This window comes from Ceratotherium simum, chromosome 10 (genome assembly GCF_057802395.1).
Source record: "Ceratotherium simum simum isolate JZ-2026a chromosome 10, ASM5780239v1, whole genome shotgun sequence".
Taxonomy (NCBI): Eukaryota; Metazoa; Chordata; class Mammalia; order Perissodactyla; family Rhinocerotidae; genus Ceratotherium; species Ceratotherium simum.
The window spans coordinates 61,157,148-61,182,024 of record NC_141909.1 but is presented as its reverse complement, the minus strand read 5'-3'; the positions used below and the strand labels follow the sequence as shown (position 1 = coordinate 61,182,024).

Here is a 24,877-nt window from a genome sequence, read left to right as displayed (position 1 = left end):
GTCCAGTTTCCCAAGACTGGAACCCTGGGGAAGACTTCAGGATGGAAAACCTTACTTGGGAACAGAGGTTTGAGCCAAGTTACTTCTAGAGATCGTCCCAGACCATCTCCAAAAGCCAAGTAGTATGTGAAGATGTAAAATCGACGATGGATGGATGATTAAGTAGGCAAGGAGATGACAGATGACCGCCATGGGGGCTTGCTACGGGGAAGCAGGAAGGAGCAGGCGGTAGGAACCGAGGGCTTCCCTCGGGGGCCCAGCAGCCTTCCCGCTGCCTCCGGGGTTCCCGACACACTCCTCGGAACCCTCGGTCCACGAAGAGGCTGAGCTTGGAAGAGACCGGTCAAGAATCGCCCTCCCACCCTGCACCAGTGGTCCCCTCCCGGGGAGACCTCCTGCGCCCCGCGACAGTGCGGCATCAACGGCCACGGAATGCGCATCTCTGCACCTAAAATGCAGTAGGGCCGACTTAGAGCCCCAGGTGCACATCCACGGTACAGTCGCTAACAGGCACTACTCCTGGGACCTGTGCGTCTGCTTAGGATTTGAGGCAATTCTTCAGAAACCAGCCACGGTAGGGGGACGCAGGCTCTCGGTGGAGGCAAAGTTCTCAGCCCTGAGTGCGCGGGGGGTAACCTCGGGGCTCTTTTTTATCAACTCTCACTCCCCAGCCTGATTTTCTTCTGTCAATTCATCCCTAAAGATAATGTCGAAGTTGGGGGGCACGGTTTTAAAAACACAGCATCCGAGCATCCCTGAGTGTGCGAAGGACCCAGACAAGCCCGCGCACCCGTCAGTACCGGCCGCACACGCGATGCCGCCCAAAGAGAAAATAAGCCGCCACGCAGGCGCACGCCGTCCCCCGGCCCATCCGCCCGTCCGCCCCTCACGCCCTTTGGCCCGCCCCGCCACTAGCCCCGCCCCGCCCGCCGATCCTCTGCATCTCCCGCCCAGGCCGGCTTCGCCTCAGCCTGCGCTGCGCCCTCCCGGCCTGGGGCGTCGCTGGACCCGCCTCCGCGCTCCGCACAGACACCCCCGGCGCTCGGGCGGGGGCGGAAGGCGGAGCGGAGGGGCGGGGGGCGGTGTCGCCGCGGTCTAGGGGCGGCGGGCGGCAGGCTGCGGCCACGGTGTCGGAGGTCCCTGCGCGATGGCCGCCTCGGTGTTCTGCTGCCTGCGGTGCTGTAGAGACGGCGGGACGGGCCACATCCCTCTGAAGGAGATGCCGGCCGTGCAGCTGGACACGCAGCACATGGGTAAGGGCCCTCCCTTCCCCGGACCCAACGGCCCGCCGCGGGTCGGGCAGTGCGGGGGTCGGAAGGACCACACGCGGCCCTGCCCCCGCCGGGCGCCGCCCCCGCTCCTCTCCCGGCGACGCTGCTCTGACCTGTTTTGGTCTCGCGGATCTCCCGCAGACGCCGGCCGACTCCACCTCGGCCCGGGTCTGTGTTCAAGGCTGCGCAGCCCTGTCAGCTCCTGTCATCGGGGGTGGGTGTGTGGACCTACCCGTTTCCCCTGGAATCTCCTCCGAGCTGCCGCCTCCTGAGACTCGTCAGACGTCCCCAGGCGGGGAGCGCTCTGGTGCTCCTCCTACAGGGCCCTACTGCCGATCGCCAATCCCATTGTCAGCGTGCTTTAGGTCTGATCTCGGCTCCTTCTGCCCTGACAGTTTTCTCTGCAGCCTGTCATTTATACGTTGAAGCTTGTTTTATTGGAAGTGATTTTCCTCTCACCTCCTAAAGTCAAATCAAGACAAATTGCAGAAGCCTGAAGTCGCATCTCAGGCTAGAACATGCCATTTTAGCTAAATCCTCCCATTGCCCGACTCCTCCTTAGTCATGGTTGGAGGTGCTGTAATTTCATCTGAGTGGCCTCTTCCCAACAGGTCAGGCTATTGCGAAATAAAACAGCACTTTGCTCCTTTGCATCTGTGTTTTTTTCATCCCAATTTCAAATGGGCATATAATTTCTCATCTAACGTTCTTCCTTTCCCCTCTGTAGCCTCGTTCACCACCTTATTATTATTTCTGTTCTTAGACTTTTCCCATATAGTTCCATGCGTCTGTAGTATGGTTCTAGAAGGAGAGATTTCCCACTATTATTTTTTTAGTTAGAGTACTGTCTTTGTGGATTGTTCAGTTCTAAATATACTTCTGCACTTTCGATTTTTCCCACAGCTCTCATTGGCCAAAAGACAGTGCATTGAAATAACAAAGGCAATTCTTAATATGTATTTATAGCAAAACCCTCTCCTGCCCAGATTCTTTATAATTCTGGAAACACTCTGCCTATTATATTTCTGTATTTTTATGGCATGTACTAACCCACAAATGTGATAATTGTATACCACTTTGTACATGGGTATTTACTTTAATTCTTAGATTTCCAAAGTGTAATACAGAACCTTAGTACATAAATATATAAAGTATGTGTGTATATGTATATCTCTTTAAATTATTTCTTATCTGTAATCATTTATAGAGAGTGGATGTTCAAATCCTTTAATTTCCTGCAGAAAACGTTTCCATTTCATTGATTCATTCACTCAACTCATGTTTACTGAGCGACTGTCAGGTGGTGGGCATTATTTTAGGTGCCAGGAACACAGTAAAGGATAACCATACATAGTTCCTGGAGCTTATGATCAGCTTTAGCTCTTTCTGTCTCTACTGCCAAACTCCTGAATTACTGCCGTCTGCTCTTTATAGCATTCCTTTTCTCCAGTCTCTTCTCCATGAAGAGCTGGTCAGTTGTACTCCCTCCACTATGTTCTCCTTTTTCCAAAGCTGCCCAGCAACTTTCAGTAGAGTAATGTCATCCTCCAATTTTCTACCTGCATGGAAATTTTTTCTTAACTTTCAATGATCTCAAATTGTTTAATCACAGAAGAAGCCTGGTTTTAGAAACTGAATAATGTGAAGGAGAGGAAAGGCTTGTTGAGTTAGGAGAATGTTTCAAGCATGAATTCATCTTAAGTTGAAAATATGAGAAGTACACTGAGCAAGTATGCAGGTATTTGGATATGTGAAAGATTATATTAGATAACCTAAAGAATGTGATTGCTTTTTTTCTTTTTTAAGAAAATAGACTATACATTTCATATCCAAACAAATGTTGTCTCTCTCAAAGGTGTCATTTATTTTGATGATGCTGCATTACTTAAATCATTTTGGAATTCCTCTTTTGGGACTTTCTGTGGCATAGTTTTTGTAAATGTCTTCATTTTTGCCATATCTTCTGCATTTAATTGTAAATTGACTTTTTAGAGGTGAAGGTTTTCCAAGGTAGTTACTTTGAAAGGGATGCCACTCATTTGGAAAAGTCTAATGCTTCTGAAAACATTCTCTTTGGCTGTTTATTTGCCTTGATTTTCTAAGTAGTACTGATGATTAATAAAACTACCCAAATCACATAGATCCTTAAAAAAGAGGAATGGAATAAGCTTAAAATAATTCCCTAATGATTCACAAACACTCTAGAATGTTCTCTGAATATATTCATCTTTCTATAAAAAACATCTCAGTACCTAGCAGAATGTTTTGGAGATAAATGATATTGAAGTAGGAGAATAATACTATACTCAGAGTTGGTTGTGTGGTTCCAACTGACAATAGACTATATTGTATGCAGGGTCTTCTGATAATTCCATTAACCTAGCACCTTTAGATGATATACAAGATAATAAGTTATCCACTGTAGAAGCTTGTTATTAGAAGGTTTTACTATGTATGGGGACCACAGAGCATTGCTAGTTAAGAAAGAAATACCATTTATTTGCATAATTCTTTGAATTGCATTTCACTTAGGATGCTTTCAGTTACAAGTAGTAAAAACTACTACTCAGAATTGTTTAAACAATGAAGGAAACTTATTGGTTCATGTAACTGAAAAAAGTACACAGGCAGCACTGGCTTCAGGAAAGCCTCAGTGCTGCCAAGGAGTGGGTTTCTTTTCGTCTGGTTCCTCCGCCTTCTGCTGCTTATTCCTGAAGGCTGGCTTCCTTGAGAACTTGCAGCCGCTCCCTGGGCTTCCTCATTCAGGAGTCCAGCAAGAATGAGAGAATCCCTTCATTCTCTGCAAAAGTCCTGAGACTATCTTTGATTATAGAGGCTTAGATCATATAACCGTTCTTCAGTCAGTTACTGTGGCCAAGAAATGTGGAATGCACTGATTGACTTAACCTAGGTCAGAGCTGTACCCCTGAAGCCAGAGAGTGAGTCAGCTTCTTTGGAAGTCTTTTGATCTCTAGAGGGAAGTCTGTCGGGAAAGGGAAAACAGATGCTACACGTCCACTGCAGAGGCTTAGCAGAGCATGTTCATTCATTCATTTCTATATCAGTTTTTTGTTGAGCGTCTGCCAGATACCGAGTACTACATTGTCTTTGCCATCAAGGAAGAGCTGGGCCCTGGATGCTCTCCAGTTGAAACTGCTGGAGGTATATGGGATAGCTGGATGTAAATTATTTAAAAAGATATTTTCCCAGAATTTGGGAGTTAACATTTGTAGTTAGAAAAAAATGGATGCTAATGAATTTTTAATAATCATATAATAGGTTCTTAGTTTTACCTTATTTAAGAGAAAGTATCCCTCTTAAATCAACCAGTTTCACATTGTGATAGAATTTGAAAATTTTGCATTTCTCTCATGTCTTTGTCCCAAATAATTTTTTGTTTAAATATGAATTCAGTAGTGAGTGGGAGAACTGCCCCCCTGTTAATGCCTTTTGTTACTATGCTCTAGTTTTGTTTAACCTCCTCTGGAGGAGTCCCATACAGTTCTAATAGCCAGATCTGCTTGGCTTGTACACTTAGAACCAGCGAAGTGCTGATACTGGCCATAAATCTTGGGAGTCACGTGCCTCGGTGTTATGGGATATATCTTACATATTAGAATTATGTTAAGTCTCTTGTTCTCTGATATACATGCTTCCTGTAATCAAGATTTGGAAAAGAATTGGTATTGGGGTCATATTGTTATGAGACAATGTCTTTCTCACTCTCATCTAGCAAATGTTATTTGAGCTAAACTAAAATTTTCCATGAGAATGAAATGCATTTAATGATGTTAAAACCTTATTTACATATTTGCAATATGTTTGATAGTAGCTATCTTATAAAAATTTCTAAGATCCTAAAATTAGGGGGCTGGCCGGTGGCGCAGCGGTTAAGTTCACACGTTCCACTTTGGCGGCCTGGGGTTTGCTGGTTTGGATCCTGGGTGTGGCCCTACTCACTGTTCATCAAGCCATGCTGAGGCGACGTCCCCCATAGAAGAGCTACAACTCTACAACTGTGATATACAACTATGTACTGGGGCTTTGGGGAGAGAAAAGAAAAAAGAGGAAGATTGGCAACAGATGTTAGCACAGGGCCAATATTCCTCAAAAAAAAAAAAAAGTTAAAAAATTAACAAAAAGATCCTAAAATTAGCATTTTTCATTTCAAGAACATAGATGCGTGTTTCTTTCCATATTCCATGTACTCTTCACTTCTTACTTGACTAAGGCACTAGCATAGTACCTTGTACCTAGTAGATATTCAGTCAATTTTTAGTAGGTTCTTTTAATTCCTTTGGATTGAATTGAAAATTGTACTAATTTACCAAAGTTTCTTTTAAATATTTATGTTTTTATTTAAATTAAGAGATTTATGAAATCATCAAATTGATTTATTGGCTAAAAATTAAAGAAAGTTAGTCTATTTCTACCTTAAAAGTCTTTTAAATATTCAGTATAATTTAGAGTTATTAGAGTTTATTTGAAGCTGCCTAATTAAACAAGATTTCTAGCCACAAATCAATGTTAAATATAAACGTTCTCTTCAGGGGCCTGCCCGGTGGCTTAGCAGTTAAGTGTGTGCACTCCACTGCTGGTGGCCCGGGTTCGGATCCCCGGCGCGCACCGACGCACTGCTTCTCCGGCCATGCTGAGGCCGCGTCCCACATACAGCAACTAGAAGGATGTGCAGCTATGACATACAACTATCTACTGGGGCTTTGGGGGAAAAAATAAATAAATAAAATAAATAAATAAATAAAATAAATGTTCTCTTCAGGAAAAAAACAGTGAATTAAATATTTAAAATAGTTTATCAATATTTATATATTTCACAGTACATATAGTGTCCCTATTTTTGTGGACCAAGAATTAAAAGTGAAACAGAAATTAACCTTGATTTTTGGATAAGAAAACACAAAACTTTACACAGTGTTTGCATTTTTTGTTTAGGAACAGATGTTGTCATTGTGAAAAATGGGAGAAGAATATGTGGAACAGGAGGTTGTTTAGCCAGTGCACCTTTACATCAAAACAAAAGCTACTTTGAATTCAAAATCCAGTCCACAGGTTGGTATAATGGTACTTTACTATTAAAAGTCCTAATTGTTCTAAATATTAGGAGTAATTTTCAATATATGAAAAAGATTAATGAGGTAATAAAAAAACACCAAACTCTTACTTAAAAGACCTTTTTCTTCTACCTTTTGTTCTGTGATCTTGGTTTAATTAGTTAATTTAGTTAAATTAGGTTCAGTTCTCATCTATAAAATTGAATTATAGGCGCTAACCTTCCTGATTCACATGAGCTATGTGTATGAAAGTGTTTTAAAGACAGGACAGTGTAAGGTACTTAGCATTATTATTAGTATAATTAATTATTAGTAGCAGCTGGATGCACCATTTCATTTGGTCAAGCATATAAGGTGTAGACTCTTGCTGTTTTATCTTAGGATAAAATCATTTTTATGATCCTGAGTTTTTCTCTTTACTCTTGTTAAGATGCCCTGATTCAGTGTCTTCTGAAGCAATCAGCAGATTTAGAATTCTGATAGAAGTCTAAAGTCTATACTTCTCTTTAAAAATTTATGGAGTTTCTTGAATTGAATAGCAGTTCTATGTGACTATTATAATAGTTAACAACGATTAATTGTGGCAGTATTGGATATGGGGAAATTTTTTTTTTAAGCTTTGTTATAAAGAAACTTCTAGTGGAATATGGCATAAGTAATATAGGTATAGAATAGGAAGATTAGAGTAGAGTAAATTAATCCTGTTCTTACTCGACTAGCTTGAACGATATAAAAGATCCCTCTGGGGCTCGTTTTCTAAATTAGTTTTAAACACTGATTTTCTTAAGTATAGGAAGTAAGTATGAATCTATCCTCCATCTCATTCTTTTATAAGTTAGCTGCAGAATGTCTCTGGTTACTGTAATCTTCTCAAGTATAACATACTTGTTTCTTGAGAGAAGCAAATATTTTCTTGAGCCTTAAATCTAATACAAATTTTTATGTACATTTCCTTTGAAGAGTGATATCCCCAGTGATATCCTTGGAATAAATGCATTGTTAGAGTTTGTAGCATTGATGTCTCAATGAAAGCTTGAGGCAATTGTGCCAAAGTGTGTCACAGCGTGCACAGTTCTTTAAGGAGACTCTGTAACCCTCTCTAGAACTGTTGTCCCATGAAATTAGCAATCATTTCCTGTCACTCTTCAAATTGTCCCACTTTGGAGGATAAATTATATAGTCAAATTTTTTACAAGTCAAGACAGTGAAGTCCAGAATCTTTCTGATTCTGGATGGTCTCACTCAGTCCAGAAAAATTAATTGATTGACAACACTGTCTTCAAACCTTCTTCCATTGATAGAATATCTCCTAACTGCTTTTGATAAAAACTGAGAAGGAAACAGTTTGAGACAAAATCCAGAGGTCTAGGTATTCTGTTTGGCCGGTTAAGAGGAGAGCTACTTGCTTTAAAAGTCAGCTTAGACCAAAAGGCTTTAAATTCACTAACTTAAGGTATTGGGTAAGAAAATGATTTTATACTTTATCATTTTCTCCTCTGCATGATATATACCAGATCGTATATTATTTGTCATATGTTATAGATGCAAAAGCTAAAGACAGTAATTCCCCACTTCTCAGAGGTAGTGCTTTAAATAGAACCCCAGGACGTTTCAATTCAATGTGTAGCTTCTTCAAAATGTTTTTTAGAGAATAATGATGATGATGATGATGATGATAGTAGCTAGTATTTTTTAAAAAATGCTTACTCTGTGCTTTTCTTACCCATTTTTTGTTGAATACTTACACCATCCCAAGTGCCTTACTTGGATTATCTTGCTATATCTTATAAAAACCTTGTGAGGTGAGTACTGTTGGAATCCACAGTTCACGGGTAAGGAAGCAGAGAGAGGTTAAACGACTTGCCCAAGATGACATAGCTAAGTCAGGATTTAAATGTAGGCAGTACAACTTCAAGGCCCACTCTCTTATCTCCCAGGCTGTACTATGTCTGCAGAGAACATAGTATGGTTTGCAAACTACTTTAAAAAGATTTTTTTAAAAGATTAACAAAAAAATAGTTTAGTGATAATATGCCACTTCTTTTAAAAACAATGTACACTCTCTTTTAAAACAACTCCTTTCATATTTGTATTCTTTAGATTTTGGGGGCATTTAAACTATTATATTTTTAGGAATCTGGGGTATTGGCGTTGCAACTCAGAAGGTTAACTTGAATCAGATTCCTCTCGGCCGAGATGTGCACAGTCTGGTGATGAGAAATGATGGAGCCCTGTACCACAACAACGAGGAGAAAAATAGACTGCCAGCAAACAGCCTTCCACAGGAGGGAGACGTTGTGGTGAGTTTTCTTGTGGAGTTGTTTTCCACTGTAAATTATTAAACTTGAACTATTTTTAGTATAATATGTTTTGCCTGGGAGTTTGTGGTTTGAATTCCAAAATACCAGGATTGGATCTAATGAGATGGTACATTTTCCAAAGAGAGTGCTTGGTGTAGATGCTGCTGCATTCCCTAACTGCCTTCTGCTTTCTAGAGCTGCTGCTGGCCGGGAAAATCCGTGTGAGCCCTTATTTCCATTCGAGAGAATTAACGACAGGTTGTCTGCTCATTATCATTTTCTGCTTCTCTCATATCAGAGAAATCTTGGCCCACAATTTTAAAAGTTTGCTGAGCCTTATATTAGAAAATATTAGGTATTTTTGCAGCTGGAGATCTCTTAGAGAAAATTTTGACATTTATTACTTAATTTGTTATGAACTTCTGTTAAAGAATTACAGCATTTTATCAGGCGTGTTGGTCCTACTTAAACATAATCTTATTAAACTTCCTTTACTTCCAGAACTCTTCAAAGAACTGGACTCAAAATCCTAAGGCTTGATTGTAGGAAAGTTTTTTGGAAAGTAGGGGATAGGAAGAGTTATATATTATTAAAACTTCTCTATTTTTTTTCCCAGCTAGATATATTTAAGTCTTTACCAAAGCCACGCTGTTGAAAGTGTAATCCAAAGTTCCCTTTCTGTCCTTTCCACATAGTTCTCTCGTATGGTGGTATCCAAGAACCTTATCCACTGAGTTCAGGCTGTTAGCCATTGATTGAGAACAGAGTCCTTGGGTCTCCTTTAGCAAGGGCGCCTTGGGTTCCTGGCTCTGGTACCAAGTTGAAAGGAATCTGTAAATAATGAGGGGAAGTTTCTAATAATAAGATGACACAGACAAGGTAAATCCAGGTTATTGAATTAAAGAAATATATAGTATTTTGGAGAGAATGAAGAAAAATGTGGAAGTTAAGATTTTTAATTATGGTCTGATTTTCTCTTTTCTGCAATTTAAAAACTATGAAGAACACTTAGTTTTTAAATAGGTAAATTGTTGAAAGTGTTTTTTTCCTAAATTGACTAAAGATAAAAGGAGATGAAAGGCATAAACCATTTTTAAAATCTGCTTTTCCCCATTCTTTTTGAATGGTTGGTCCTGTATTTATAGATCATTGCCAGACGTCCATGATATGGAACACCCTTATTCCAATGGTTATTTCTTGGAAGAGAATCTTGAAGTCAAGCTGAGGCTGTCAACCTGTTTACACTAAAAGATGAAATTCAAACATAAGAAAGGATAATCAGTAACAAATGTTTTCCTTTGTTGATATACTGAACTTCTACTGTGTTTTATTCTTGCCTTCCTGTCTCTTTCACTGAGATGACTGATACTACAAATTGACAGATTTAAGAATATCATTTTTAGTTTGTCAGCATTATTAAATTAGACTTTGAGTTTTCATGCCCATTCTGATAAAAGGAGGACTAAAAAAGATGAAATATGTGCAGAACAAGAAAAGTAGAACATTACCCTACGTATTAACTTTATCTTCCTAGTTCAAACACTTGAGGACAAATTTCACCAAATTGCTGACAGTGGCATAGGAAAAGTAGAATGGATTATAAGACAGGAAAAACATTCTCATATGTGTAGAACTTCAGTCATATACCATTCTCTGAGGAGAAATCAAGAAGAGTAAGCTTCTAACACCCAACCAAATGATTATAGTCATACAATAATCATACAGCACCAACAGGGCCTACCACAGCACTAGGAAGGCATACGTGAAACAACAGCTTATTCTTACTTTTTCCTTTTATATATAATTTTGAAAAGTGCAAATTACGTTCTAAAATTGCATTTTTCAGTTTAATTTTAGAGAAGTTTTATAGACATTCTCTGTAGTAATAATAATAGCAAACACTTCTCTAGCATTTATTATGGGCCAGGCACTGTTTTAAGTGCCTGTCAGGGATTAAATTGTTTAATCCTCATAATGACCCTATGAAATAGGTAGTATTATTATCACATTTTACAGATTAGGAGAAGTTAAGTAACTTCTTGTATGGGGTGATCCCAGGATTATACTACAGGCAGCCTAATTTCAGAGTCTAGTCACTAAACCTGCAAACAATTATTCATAAATGCATAGAACACATCGGATTTTTTGGTAGTATTATGACAGAATCAAACCTAGTTTCTAGATCATAAAAGGACAGATTAAGCTAGAAAATACCTGAACTAAACTGATGGGGGGTGGGGGTTCACACATCCTTCCTCGCTTCTTTCTTGGGTGTTGCGATTTTGCTGTTATGCTGGAGGTTTGGGTTTAAAACTTGCTTGCAGTAGGTTATGCGGCCACCGGGTGGTGGAGGGTGCCTGGATTACAACCACTGGTCTGAGGGGCTGGGTTTCCTGTAGTCCTATAAAGAGAGTAACATATTTTGTTTTTTATGTAATTATGTTTTTGTTTTTTAAATGAAAACAGACCTCTTCATTAAAAAAGCTAATCCTAGCCATCAGTTAGCTTTATTATTATATTTAAATACTTAAACTGAAATGAAACAATAGCAATCTGTTTATCTTGCTCAGTATTCCTTAACTATTAGTAAATCTAACCCTGGCTTTGCTAAGGTTTGAGAGTCTTTTATAGCACTTAACACATAACGGCAGCCTTTGCTGTCTTACTGGGAAGTGGAGGAGTACAGACTAGATTGTCTGTAAGATCTTTTTCTACCTTTAAAAAGCTTTAAAATTGATATAATGTATCCACAGTCAGAAATCCTCAAAGTGGTTGCTTCTTGGTCTGTGATGATTTCTCTATTGAAAGATCTCTGCTGTCTGTTCTTATTTCTTCAAAGGAAAACTCCCTTTTTGTCATCAGTTAGTAACTATTATGTAATATTTTAAAGAGAGTTTTAAAAGTTTTAAAGTTTTAAATTGCATGGTAATTAAAGATAAGTATTCTTAAGCCATAGTGCATGGGTTTAAATCCCAGCTCTGCCACTTCCTAGCTGTGCAGTCTTCGGTAAAGTATTTAACTTCTCTGTGCTTTAGCTACCTCATCTGTGGAATGGAGATAATAATAATACTTATCTTGTTGTGAGGGTTAAATGAATAAATATGTGCCTAGAATAGTGGTTGCTACATAATACAGGCTAAGTGTTTTCCAGTGTTTTAATATTAATAATTGTTATTGTGATTTTTGTACCATTAATAATGTACAAAGTAATATATTTTTATTCCATTGTCTTTTTTTTTAAAGCAGATGTAGTTTTATTTATTTATTTAATTTTTTTATTTTTATTTATTTATTTTTTTCCCCCAAAGCCCCAGTAGATAGTTGTATGTCATAGCTGCACATCCTTCTAGTTGCTGTATGTGGGACGCAGCCTCAGCATGGCCAGAGAAGCGGTGTGTCAGTGCGCGCCCGGGATCCGAACCTGGGCCGCCAGCAGCGGAGCACACGCACTTAACCGCTAAGCCATGGGGCCGGCCCTCCATTGTCTTTTAAAAAATCTTTTGAGCTGTTTTTCTATTTTTCAACTTGATACTAATTATCAGTTATATTCAGTTGTATACACCAGCTTTACCCTGGTAATACACTTGACATATTTGAAACCAAGGCAAAGAGATACAGAAGTGTATGATTTCTTTGGGGAAATAAGTTGTATAGAGACAGTTCTTCACAACTTGAAAACAGTGACAGATAGTAAGCTCTAATGGTGAAAATTTCATTGTTTTCCCCCTTAAAATAAAATTCTACATGTGGAGAGCAGATTTTTCTGTATGAGTTTAAAAGGTCTCTGTTCACTACATACAAAGTAGGTAGTACTTTGTTTTGTTGTTAGTGCCATGGAGTTGATCCTGACTCTTAGTGACCCTGTGTACAGCAGAGTGGAACCCTGCCCGGTCTTTTTGCACCATCTTCTCACCTTCCAGCGCTATATCAGACAGTGCTCCACTGTTATTCATGGCCAGTTTTTTTGAAAGTTTTTTTTTTTTTTTTTATAATTTTATTTATTTATTTATTTTTCCCCCAAAGCCCCAGTAGATAGTTGTATGTCATAGTTGCACATCCTTCTAGTTGCTGTATGTGGGACGCGGCCTCAGCATGGCCGGATAAGTGGTGCGTCGATGCGCACCCGGGATCCGAACCCGGGCCACCAGTAGCAGAGCACGCGCACTTAACCGCTAAGCCACGGGGCCGGCCCCTGAAAGTTTTTTTGAAAGTTTTTTTCTTCCTAGTCTGGAAGCTCCGCTGAAACCTGAAACCTGTCCACCATGGGTGACCCTGCTGATATTTGAAATAGTGGTGGCACAGCTTTCAGTATCACAGCTCCATGCAGCCACCACAGAATGACAGCCAGTGTACCAGTGGTGTGGTTCCCTGACCAGGAAACGAACCCAGCCCGCAGCGGTGAGGGCACTGAATCTTAACTGCTGGACCACCAGGGCTAGCTATACAGTACTTATATCATCTTAATATTCAAAATACAAAATCCAGATTATCTGAATATAATACTAGAATTTAAACTGATCATTTGTTTTATTTGTAATGGGAACTCTTGGGATTTTACCTTTTTCCCTACTAATATTTTTAGCTCAGTTCAAGTAGAATTCTATTAAATTGTAAACCCTTGATGAAAGCTGTTGTGACCCTTTGTGTAGTTTTTGGTGTTTCTGTGCTTCCCAGTCAGTGCTTTCTGACTGTTCAGATTTTTATGGAACATTTATGTTTTTACCCATTTTAATAGTTTCTTTCCTTCTTAGGGTATTACATATGACCATGTAGAATTAAATGTATATTTGAATGGAAAAAACATGCATTGTCCGGCATCAGGTATACGAGGGACAGTGTATCCAGTTGTTTATGGTAAGCTAAAATATTTCTAAATATTAATAGATATATGTTAACTTTTGCTTGGCATTTTTATTAACTTTGTAACTAACAGTCAGAAGTCTGGACAAGTTAATAAAGACCTTTTATGTGAAATGTACTCAGTAGAATATCAATCCCACTTTGCAGGACTAAGGAAGGCTTTTATTCCCCATGTATTTTTTTAAAAACTTGCTAAATAAAATGATTATACTTAAATGTACAATAACTGTATTCCCTTTTTTATCATATAGTCTTATTTTCTAGAAAGTTCCAAAAAGCTTCACTGAATTTACAAAGATTTTTCGGCCAGTTTTAAGGGAGAATTAGATGAGCAGGAAATGTAATTGTAAAGAATATTTTCTTTACAATTGGGATGGGAATTTTATGTAGATTGAGCATTAGTTACCTTTATAAAATTACCCAAATGTTAAAACTCTTCTGAGAGAAATTATGACTTAGAATAGTTTCATATTGATTGTTTTGCATTTGATAGCTATGTGTGTATAAGTAATATAGTTTCTGTACAAGTGTGTCTGTCCAAGAATTGGGTTACTTAAGAGATGACTCTATATCACTTAATTACTTTAATTTTTATTATGGAGAACTTCAAACATGTATAGAAGTGAAGAGAATAGTATAATGAACTCTCATGTACCCATCACCCAGCTTCAGACAATTATCAACTTGTAGCCAATCAGGTTTCATCTACCCCTTAACGCTTCTGTTCTTCACCTCCCCTCCTTGGGTTATTTGGAGGAAAATGCCAAACATTGTATCATTTTATTCATAAATATTTTATGTGCATCTCTAAATTTTGAAGTGTATCTCCTTATAAAAAATAACAAACATACGCACAGTGCCTTTATCCCTCTATTCTGCTTTATTTTTTGTGTTATCAACTTTAAATCAACAGGTATATGATTTTTCTGCCTATGGTTTTAGTAGACCTAAAAGTATTTTCTCCTTTAACTACATTAAGTTCTCAGATTTGAGCTGTAATAAAAACTAATTATTAACTGTTTTGTAGTAATTTACCAGAAAAGTAGCCATGTTAGTGATGATGGACTGTTTGGGATGTCAGAAAGGTATACAATAACAAATATAAATATTTAACAATATGATAATAACAACCAAGGCCTATGCTTTACTTTTTAGTTAACATTTTTAGTAGTCGTCTTTTCTCCTAAAAATTGCTTTTCAGTGATTTTACCTTCTGTGTCTTTACATGTAAAAGTGTATTTTTAAACTCAATTTAGGTTTGTTTCCTTGCCATAATGGGTAAGCCTAAAAGCAATTCCTTTATTTACTTAAATAAATGTAAATGTAGCTTAATATTCTAAATAGTTTAGTTTGAGAAATGAAATAAATATCAGTAGAATGAGTTATACAAATGAGTGTAGCAAATAAAATTTTATTCTAAATTATTTTTGCTTCAGTATGATTTTTTAATGTAGTAAAGTTATAGATAGTAAATTATATAGAGTAAAGTATATTTCATAAATTTAAATTGATAAATCAGTCCAATTAAACCAAATATTTTAATAATCTGATACTATCAAAGATAAAAATAAAACTTAAATTCCCTTACCATTTGTCCTCCATCCCATTGTCCTCCTTCCCATCCCTAATCCTGGATCAATCCAGTCATTCATTTTGTCGATTCTTAACACTCAAACTATGAGAGAAAAAACTATAACACTGAAGAAAAGTATTGTTACGAAGTTATGACTTCCAGTCTAATGGAAGCTCTCAATATTTTTGGCGATTCTTTTGCATCTCTGCACATTCCGGGCCTTCACCGTGCCTCTTGAATTCTCTGCTCACTTTCTGCAGGTGACCTTCCCTTCTACTTTGTAAAGAAACAGGGTATCATAGTGAACTCCAGCTTCTCTCCCTTACCCTCCTGAAGCTTTTCTGGATGGACTCTAATCTTGCCTTCTTTCCATCCCATCTCAGAGGAAGTGGTGCCCTTCATGTCAAAAAACTCAGTCTACAGTCTAGATTTCAAACTTCCCAACTCTGGGACTTCACTTTGTCAATTATTTCATCTATATCTCATGTCATCAACCTCTCTCTTCACTGCCTGTAAACATTCTGAGTCATTCTCATCCCCAAAAACCTTCCCTTAAACTCATACCCCTCACTAGCCGTGTGTTGACCCTTCTCTGTGGCCACGTTTGTTGTAGAGTAGCCTACACTACTGTCCTTATTGTATTGCTCATTTGTTCTTCAGCCTGGTGGGGCTGCCTTACCACCACTTCACTGAAACCACCCTGGTTAAAATCACTAGTGACTTCGTGAATGTCAAATCCAGTACTTAGGTTTTTTCCTGCATTTATTACGAAACATAAAATATTTAGTAATGTGCATTAAACATATATGTGCAGTTTAACAAATAGCGATAAAGTGAATACCCATGTCGTTACCACAGTCAAGATAATGAACATGTTCATCACCCCTAAAAGTTTCCTCCTGCTCACTTGTAATCCTTCCTGCTCACCCCTCCCCACCGCAGCCCCAACCAGGCACCACTGATCTGCTTTCTGTCACTACAGATTATCTTGCATTTTTAGAGTATTATATGAACAGAATCATACAGTTTGTACTCTTTTTTTTTTCAATCTGGCTTCTTTCACTCGGTCTAATTATTTTAAGATTCATTTATGTTGTAGCATGTATCAATAATTCTTTTATTTTTATTGCCAAGTAATATAGTTCATTGTGTGAATATATCACAATTTGTTTTGCCCTTCACCTGTTAATGGATATTTAGGTTGTTTCCGGTTTTGGGCCATTACCTATAAAGCTACTATGAACATTCCTGTACAAGTCTTTGTATGGATGTATGCATTCCTTTCTCTCAAGTAACTGCTGGTAAAAACATGTAGAAGCGGAATAAGGCCTGCAGTCCGGTGAACAGTGTTGTATCGACGTCAGTTGTCTGGTTTTGATATTGTACTGTAGTTATGTGAGATGTTACCACAGGGCAAAGCTGCGTGAAGCGTACACAGGACTCTATTATTTTTGCAACTTTCTGTAAATGTATAATTTTGCAAAATAAAATATTTTTTAAAAAGTTGTATAGCTTAATTGTATAAAATTGAGAAAATATAGGTTGGCAAATAATGAAAAAATTAAAATTACCCATAGTCACACCATCTAGAGATAATTATTAATATTTTGAAGTATATATCCTTCCAGTGTTTTTGATAGATAGATTCTTTTTTTCATTGTGGCTTTCTTTAGGTCCAGTAAGATCATGTTTTGTAACCTGGACAACCGATGTGTTTATTCTTCTTGCCCATTGATGTTATGGTATTATGGAAATAGTTTATTTTATAATTATGTATTCATTCAGTTTGAGGTGTTTGCTTCTAATTTATTTTCTTTCTTTTTCTATCTCTAGTTGATGACAGTGCAATTTTGGATTGCCAGTTCAGTGAATTTTATCATACTCCTCCGCCTGGTTTTGAAAAAATATTATTTGAACAGCAAATCTTCTGAATGTATTTGTTTTTGAAACTTGTATTTCTGCACTGTTAAAAGTGTTTACCATTTAATAAAACTTTACCTGACCTTTAGATGAAAATATATTCTTAAAAATATGCTTGTTAATGTTGTTTAAGGAACCAGTGTATTCAATATACCGCCCAGAAGTTGTGATTTAAAATACTTATGTTTTGTGATATGAAATCAGCATTATGGGCAGTTTATTTAATTCTTATTTAAATAATATAACTATGGGTTTGATTAGCAATATTAAGTGGAAATATGTATATTGATATTTAAAAGGGAATCTTTCTTACATAAAATATTTTTTTGATAGAGATGTAGAGTTGGGTGGGCTTTTTGTCATTCTTAAGTTTAGACCTCATTACCTATTTTAAGTCTGCAGTTCAATAATTTTGTGGCTCCATTTCCTTTTTTATATAAAGCAAAACAAAGTGACAGAAATTTATATTATTTTCAACTTCTTTTTTGGCGATTTATTTACTGCAAAATGTGCCACTTCAAATTTAAATAGCTTATTTTGTTTGTATGTCATTGCTTTTGATTTGCTTTGTGAAAGGAGATAAGTGTCTTAGTAATGGTCAGAGTGTTTTGTTGGAGACCATCGTGCTGTGTTACTTCAGTCCCAGGGGTAGGTAGTGGTTTTGTGGTGAGGTAGCATACACTGGCAGACGTGCAGAATAGTCTGATGCTTTAAACTTAAACGTAAATGGGATTGTTCTTTTGAGGACTTTTATTTAAAGGTGTGTTTTTCTATAAAGAATAATAAAATAATAGTAATTAAGGAGTATCCAGTACTATATTAAACACCTGTTTTTCCTGTTTTGTTAATTATACAGTAAATTCACTTCACCCTGGATTATTTCAGAAGTTCAGAGATAAGTGAATCCTCTCCATGACCCTGAGCCTTTGCCTAGTTTTCAGTAAGAATTGCTGTCCTTAAGTTAGCACCCTACTAACCTGAAGTAATTACTGTACACATCTTTGGTACAGGCCCTTTTCAAATGAGCATGCCAGAGATGCATACGTGTCACTCCTCTATCAACAGGGAGCAGTAGGTTGTACTGGAAAAACATGGCATTAGAATGGAAGGAGATCTGAGTTGTAGTTTTGCCACCTAATCCCATTATCTCCTCAGGCAGGTTCTCAGTCTCTCTGAGCCCAGATTCCCTATTTATAAAAGGGATAATCATACTTACTTGATAAGATTCTGTAAACTAGTTAATAGGTAATATATGTAAAACACCCTCATCATCGTTGGCCCTTAATATATGTGTATTCCTTATTGACTCTAAAGCAGTGGTTTTCAGCATCAGCATCACCTGGGAACTTGTTAGAAATGGATGTTCTCAGGCCCCACCCCAGACCCGCTAAATCAGAAACTGCTAGGGATAGTGCCCAGGAATCTGTGTTTGAACAAGCCCTGCAGGTGATTCTGATACATGCTGAAGTTTGAGGACCACTGCTCAGGAGAGAATTCTTTGAGAATGATTGCCTACTATAAATTTCCTAAGGATTTAAGCCAGACTGTTTTTGACCCATGGACAAGAGAATCCTGCACAATATTTATTTATTATTTATTTGGTTGACAAAAACATGACAATGTGCTTTGAAAACATACATATACTTCTGTAACATTTGTTTACATAAATCTCAAACTTTACTTCTGAAGATATATAGAACTGAACTAACTGTATATTACTTATGCATTTTTGTCTGACTTTCTGTCCTAATTTTAATTCATAAAGAACATGCTTACTTGGGAAAGCAAATTAAAATTACTGTTTGCTGTCTTTAAAATGTTGTCTACCTCTTAGTTATTTTTTTAAAAGCTAACCTTTGCTTTTCATTACATTCTTTTCTCAAGACTATCTTTTCTATCTCTAATCGTACAGAATTGGCACCATACTAAAAATCATACATGAGTTGTGTCCATGGACAGTTTGATGAAGTCCAGATGTGTTTTTAATCTGTAGGTGTCTAATGCCTCTTAGGAAAATTACCTCCCTGAAACCTATAATCTCAGTCTAATCTTGAGAAAAACACCTGACAAATTCCAGTAAAGGGGCATCCTACAAAATACTTGAGTGGTTCTCCTCCATACTGTCAAAGTCATCAAAAACAAGGAAATTCAGAGAAACTGTCACACCTAAGAGGAGCCCAAGGAGACATGACAAGTAAATATAATGTTGAATCCAGGAACAGAAGAAAGACATTAGGTTAAAAACTAAGGAAATCTGATAAACTATGGACTTTAGTTAATAATAATATGTCAATATTTGTTTATTAGTTGTAACAAATGTACCATATAAGATGTTAACAGAAGAAACTGGGAGAGGGGATATGCGGAAACTCTCTGTACTGTCTTAATTTTTCTGTAATCTAAACTGTTCTAAAAAATAAAGTCTATTAAAAAATTACATTGAGCTAGGAGAAATTTAAAAATGAAGCCTTTCATGAAGCCAATAGAATATTAGTACTGTATATACTCATAGCTGAAATGTTTAATGATAGGTAAATGTAGACATAGATGAGATGTCAAACATTCTTGTCTGTTAATACACAGAGACCTGCATTTGTTCCTGGCTGAAGAAACAGTGTCCACCGTTTTGATTCTGTATATTACAAAAATCCATTTGTTCATACTAGTGTAGTTTTTCATATTCAGACTGAAAATTAATGATATGCAATATCAAGGGATTTGCAATGTTAGCTATGCAAAACAGTGAAAATCTTATAATCAGTTTATATATTAAAAACCAGAAAAAGAGAATTTGGCTTTTAACTAACTGCCTTTGGCTCATCAGTTAGGATTATTTGAATATATTTTCAACTTGGATTACAAACTGTTATAAATTAGCAATGGTATAAAATACAGTTTGAATAAGGCTTTTCTAAATCATTAACATAAACAGACACATGCGTAGTGTTGTTGCTCACGTTGCTTTTTTTTCCTGTATGTTTACTTCTTAATGTAAGTCTAGATGTAGACCAGCAAAAGCATAGCTGGAAATGTGAGTGAAACCTTGGACAAATCTTCATAAAATACATTAAATCAATAACTTCTTTTAGATATTGCAAAAATACTAGATGTGATTGTGAGAAGAAAATCTGTAATCAAAACTATAGAATTTCCCTGTACCCAGCTATAACCAAGCATAGTACTCATAAATGAAATATAATCAACTACCACTTATATTAATTTGCGTTAATTATGCAACCTGGCAGGGAAATACTGATAGAAGTACTGGGCCGTTCGTGTGAATGAGTGGAAACGTAGTAGTAGAATCAATTAACTATTGTTCTTCCATTTACCATTTACTGAATAAGATACGAGGCTCCCTTTCAACTTGCTCTTTCAAAATAACTTGTACCAAATTAATGAAATAATGGGTATAAACACAGAAAACTGTTAGATATAATTAGCAATATAAATGAATCACACACCATTTATCCAAGAGCTCTACAGAAATTTAAAGGAAAAATTATCCCAGAATTGGCTGAAATGTGTAGTTTGGGTTGTGTGGGAATCATTACAATGTAGTCATTCAACAATTGAGTCATCGAAGTGTTGTGTTTCATAAATCCTTAAACAAGATAGTCCCTGTCCTCAAGGAACTTTGCTAATTGTAATTATTCATAAGTATAGCTCTAGATCCAAGATATATTGATAAATGAAAAAAGTAAATTGTTAAACGTTTGTATGCATGATATGACTTATTAAAAACAACACAATAGGGGCCGGCCTGGTGGCATAGTGATTAAGTTTGCATGCTCAACTTCGGTGGCCCAGGGTTCTCGGGTTCAGATCCTGGGCATGGACCTACACAATGCTCATCAAGCCACGCTGTGGCGGCGTCCCACATATAAAATAGAGGAAATTGGCACAGATGTTGGCTCAGGGACAATCTTCCTCAAGCAAAAAGAGGAAGATTGGCAACAGATGTTAGCTCAGGACCAATCTTCCACATCAAAAAAAAAAAAAAACTATATGGCCTTATGTATAGGAAAAAGTATGAAGTACTATACACCAAAATATTATATCTTAGGAATAAAATTACAGAGAACAATCTCTTTTATATTTATCTGATAAATTTTTTACAATAAACATGTATTGTCTTGGGAATAGAAAAATAATTTTAAAAAATAAGAGAAAAGACTGACTCTGGAGGAAGCCCTGTATACCAGAGAATAGTGAATTTTACATCCACACCTAAAAATCTAAAAAGCTGTGGTAGAATTCGATTACATAATTACAAGATACATTGTGTTTCATGGCAGTTTATTTAAAAGGATTCAGAAATTTTAGTTGATGCCAAGCCAGGCACAAGTGTAAGCTTAGGGGAGTGTTAGTGCTAGTGAAGCCACATGTGGAGTAGCGCAGTTCTAGTAGACACTGCACTTTAAAAGAACACTGATAAGGCAGCAAAGGCTACCAGGCTGCTGAGGGTCTGCATAATTAATCCTTGAATGAATGAATGAATAATCCTTGAGGGCACTGGGAATGTTAGAAGAAAATACTCAATCCACTGGGCTATTGAAGCCACAATAACTTGTGAAATGCTCATCATTATAAGGAGACTAGAAACAAAGCCAAAAAATCTATAGATTTAGGTGTGTGATTCTCATAAATGTGTTTCAGGAAAGACAATCGTAGATGTGTTTCAGATATCTGATGGTTCATTGCTAAAAAAAAACCAGGGAGATTTATTCTCTGTTGCCCTGGAGGCAGAATTATTGGAAGGTACATGGAAGCAGATTTTAGTTTAAGATGGGAACGAACTTTCCTGCTAGTTCACTGCTAAAATTGCTGCCTTGTAAAGAAATGAACTTCTGGTCCCTGGAATTGTTCTAACAGCTGTTTTTAAATGTAGGTTTTATTATTATTCAGGTATCGTGTGGCAATAGATCAGGAGATGACTGCCATTGAAAAAGATGCCAGAGCATCAAGAATACAGAAAACAAGAAAATATAATTAATACACAGGCTAGAAGACTATCCCAGAGATCTCTTAAATATGGTTCCTGCTTTGTTAGAGGCTGAACTAGATAAACTCTGTGATTCTGATTCACTCAGATTGTTGCCAAGTCTCCAAACAAGTTAAACTGGAAACAAGGAAATGGGAGATGTAAGATCTCCAGGGCTCTATGCTAGGATTTGTCATATTAAAATTCATGTTAATTCTGGAAAGGGAGATGATTCTAAAGTTTATTTAGGAATGTAGTGCCAGCTCACAGGGTAAACTAGAGGTGTCTCACAGTTCTGTGAGTAGACAGAAGTGACTTATAAGTGATGAACAAGAGACTGAGATGATATATTTGGGGATAAATTGTTAAAACTATGAGTATGGTCTCCTCGGTCTTATTTAAGCTCAGAAAGAGATCTCCAAAGTACCAGTCCAGGGTGTGGTCACAATCAAAAGTATCTGTAAAATGCTATTATTAGGAAGAGTTTTGAAGTAAAGAGAGAATTGTATCAACCATTATAAGAAACAAGACACAAAACTTATCTTTCCTTACCTATGTTTGGTTTGCTTATTGCATTTCAGGTGAAAAGGTGAGTTGAAAAAAGCCCACGGAAGATAGCAAAAGTGACCCAGGGAAGATGGGCCACTGGACACACAGGCCTGTCAGTCTGGAAGTCAAGGCTGAGAAAGAATCTATAAAATCTATAAAACCATGGTGAGTGTGGATGGGTAGGTGAACTTGGACTTGCTTATCAAATTCCTGAGCATTAATAATTGAGGCAGCAATGCTTGAAACTTAAAAAAGGAATATTTGGAGGCAGAAATCTTTATGTTATTTTCACGCTGTGTCAGAAACAGGGATTTTTCCACCCAGAGGTGGTATAGGAAGACATAGTTTTGAAACTGAATTGTTAAGCTAGAAGGCATCTTGGAGACCAGTTGACCAAATCCGCACTTCACACATGGAGAAAGGCTCAAGAGAGATGAGGTGTCTTAACCAAGGTGACATAGCAAAATCCAGGTAATTCAGCATTTGTTAAATAAATATAAGCACTTACTCTGTGAGGCACTGTATAAAGTTTATTCTACCCTGCCATGTGATTACATAAACCCGTCAACTGTTTCTAAATGTTTCTAAAGGGTTTTTGATGGAAGCTAGAAATTTAGGAACATATGTTGTATAATGTTGACAGCATGAAAGACTATCTAGCAGTCCTACAAAACATATCTTCCTACAACTGTCTGAGATAGAACAAAGGCCAGGATAGAACATTCGATAAATTCACATTTGATTTCCCTTATTTAGTGGATGGTACCTGTAGAAGTGCCAAAAATGATGACATAAATATCTGCCTTTTCGGATTATCTGTGTGACAGCTCTCCATTAGCACAAATAAACAGCAGTTAATGATTCATCCACCGTCATCCCTGGGTTATGAGCAGACGTGGAGGTGTGGCATCAAAGACAGATAATGAGAAAACATTTGGTATGTGGCTTTGTGTTATATTCTTGTAGTTAGATTGGACTGTGTACATTGAGGCTCAGAAAATTCACAGTACTTTAAACTAATGAAGTTTACTACAACATATCCTCTGTAGTTGGCATTCCTGAACTTTTCCTAGACTATCCTGTTCCCTGCATTAAACTCATCTTTAGAAAAGGCTCATTCTTTGCTAGATTTAACAGATTCAGACTTTATGAAGATTCAAACTCTGAAGCTCCTTTTTTATTTTTTTATTTTTGAAGGACAATTTAAAGCAAATATAATAATATAAATTAAATTACAGGAAAAATATTTAAACTCACCACAATAACAATTTTCCAACATTTTAGAAGCATATATCTTCCTGTAAGCAATTGTCACACTAATTATAAAACTGTTCCTGCCTATTTGATAGGGATCTTGAAAAATAAGACTGGCATACTTAATTGGCATAACTTAAGTATTATCCATAGCTCTTCTCAGAAACGGTGGTAGCAGCCGAGTAAGCTCTTGAAAGCCCAACGTTATACATTATATATAAATTTTCTTTTTGATTCTTTTGCGAGGACTGAACTTATTCATTCAACAAATATTTTTCGGCATCTACTATGTGCCAAGCATGAGGCTGGGCTAGAGATGCAAAGACAAGTAAGACAGCCTTTTCCTTCAAGGAAGCACATGACTCTGCTATGACATAGACTTGTCTTTTTGAGCATCACGGTGAAAATATTTCATGGTAATAGAAGACTTAGAGTCCTTGGGATGTTTTCTATACACCTTCATTTGGGGAATTTGAGTTGTTAAAGAAAATATTTGATTTGAAGATCTCTTTTGTTCCTGCTGCAGAGCTAAATTTTTGAGAAGCAATGATTCAGAACTCTTTATGCCATAAAAAAATGGGAAAACTAAAGATTTAAAAGCCGCTAAAGGCAGCTGTATACAAGCACAACTGTTTGAGTAATTATCGTAAAAACTCTACCTTTGCTTCAATTATTTGAGAAATTGCTTCAATCGTCATTATATATTGATTGTTTAAAAATGACTACTGATTCAGGTCTGATAGATATGCCTTGGAGTAAAAATGGATCTACTATGTTAATACAAATGTATTTTAATCTATTTTAATGGCTGTTAAAAATTGGCCATTTGGCCGGCCCCGGCTTAGCGGTTAAGCGCGAGCTCCCCTACTAGAGGCCCGGGTTCAGATCCCGGGCGCGCACCAACCCACTGCTTCTCTGGCCATGCTGAGGCTGTGTCCCACATACAGCAACTAGAAGGATGTGGAACTATGACATACAACTATCTACTGGGGCTTTGGGGGAAAAAAAAAAAGGAGGAGGATTGGCAATAGATGTTAGCTCAGAGCCAGTCTTCCTCAGCAAAAAGAGGAGAATTAGCACGGATGTTAGCTCAG

At 37.2% G+C, this 24,877-nt stretch overlaps 1 protein-coding gene and 1 long non-coding RNA gene across 3 annotated transcripts in view; one reads left to right on the top strand and one right to left on the bottom strand.

Annotated features, from left to right (window-relative positions):
* Nucleotides 1-1,583, bottom strand: part of LOC147916133 (uncharacterized) — a 50,500-nt gene extending 48,917 nt beyond the window's left edge. Inside the window, exon 1 of the long non-coding RNA XR_015553431.1 lies at nt 1,504-1,583. This is a non-coding gene — a long non-coding RNA (uncharacterized LOC147916133). The remainder of the gene's footprint in view (nt 1-1,503) is intronic.
* On the top strand, nt 1,088-23,730 carry SPRYD7 (SPRY domain containing 7). Of its 2 annotated transcripts, none has more exons than XM_087436093.1 (5): nt 1,088-1,253; nt 6,225-6,341; nt 8,477-8,643; nt 13,395-13,497; nt 22,562-23,730. In XM_087436093.1, exons 1-5 carry the CDS (start codon nt 1,148-1,150, stop codon nt 22,576-22,578), a joined length of 510 nt encoding a protein of 169 aa, XP_087292219.1. In that variant the 5' UTR covers nt 1,088-1,147; the 3' UTR covers nt 22,579-23,730. The 2 variants fall into 2 exon arrangements, with proteins under 2 accessions (XP_087292219.1, XP_004433728.1); XM_004433671.3 differs by lacking the exon at nt 22,562-23,730 and adding an exon at nt 16,910-17,196.
* Nucleotides 23,731-24,877: the final 1,147 nt, after the last annotated feature.

Coding starts and splice junctions, on each gene's coding strand:
- SPRYD7 (XM_004433671.3), top strand. CDS start 1,148: ATGGCCGCCTCGGTGTTCTGCTGCCTGCGGTGCTGTAGAGACGGCGGG. Junction 1,254..6,224: donor GCTGGACACGCAGCACATGG/GTAAGGGCCCTC, acceptor TTTTTTGTTTAG/GAACAGATGTTGTCATTGTG. Junction 13,498..16,909: donor AGTGTATCCAGTTGTTTATG/GTAAGCTAAAAT, acceptor TTCTATCTCTAG/TTGATGACAGTGCAATTTTG.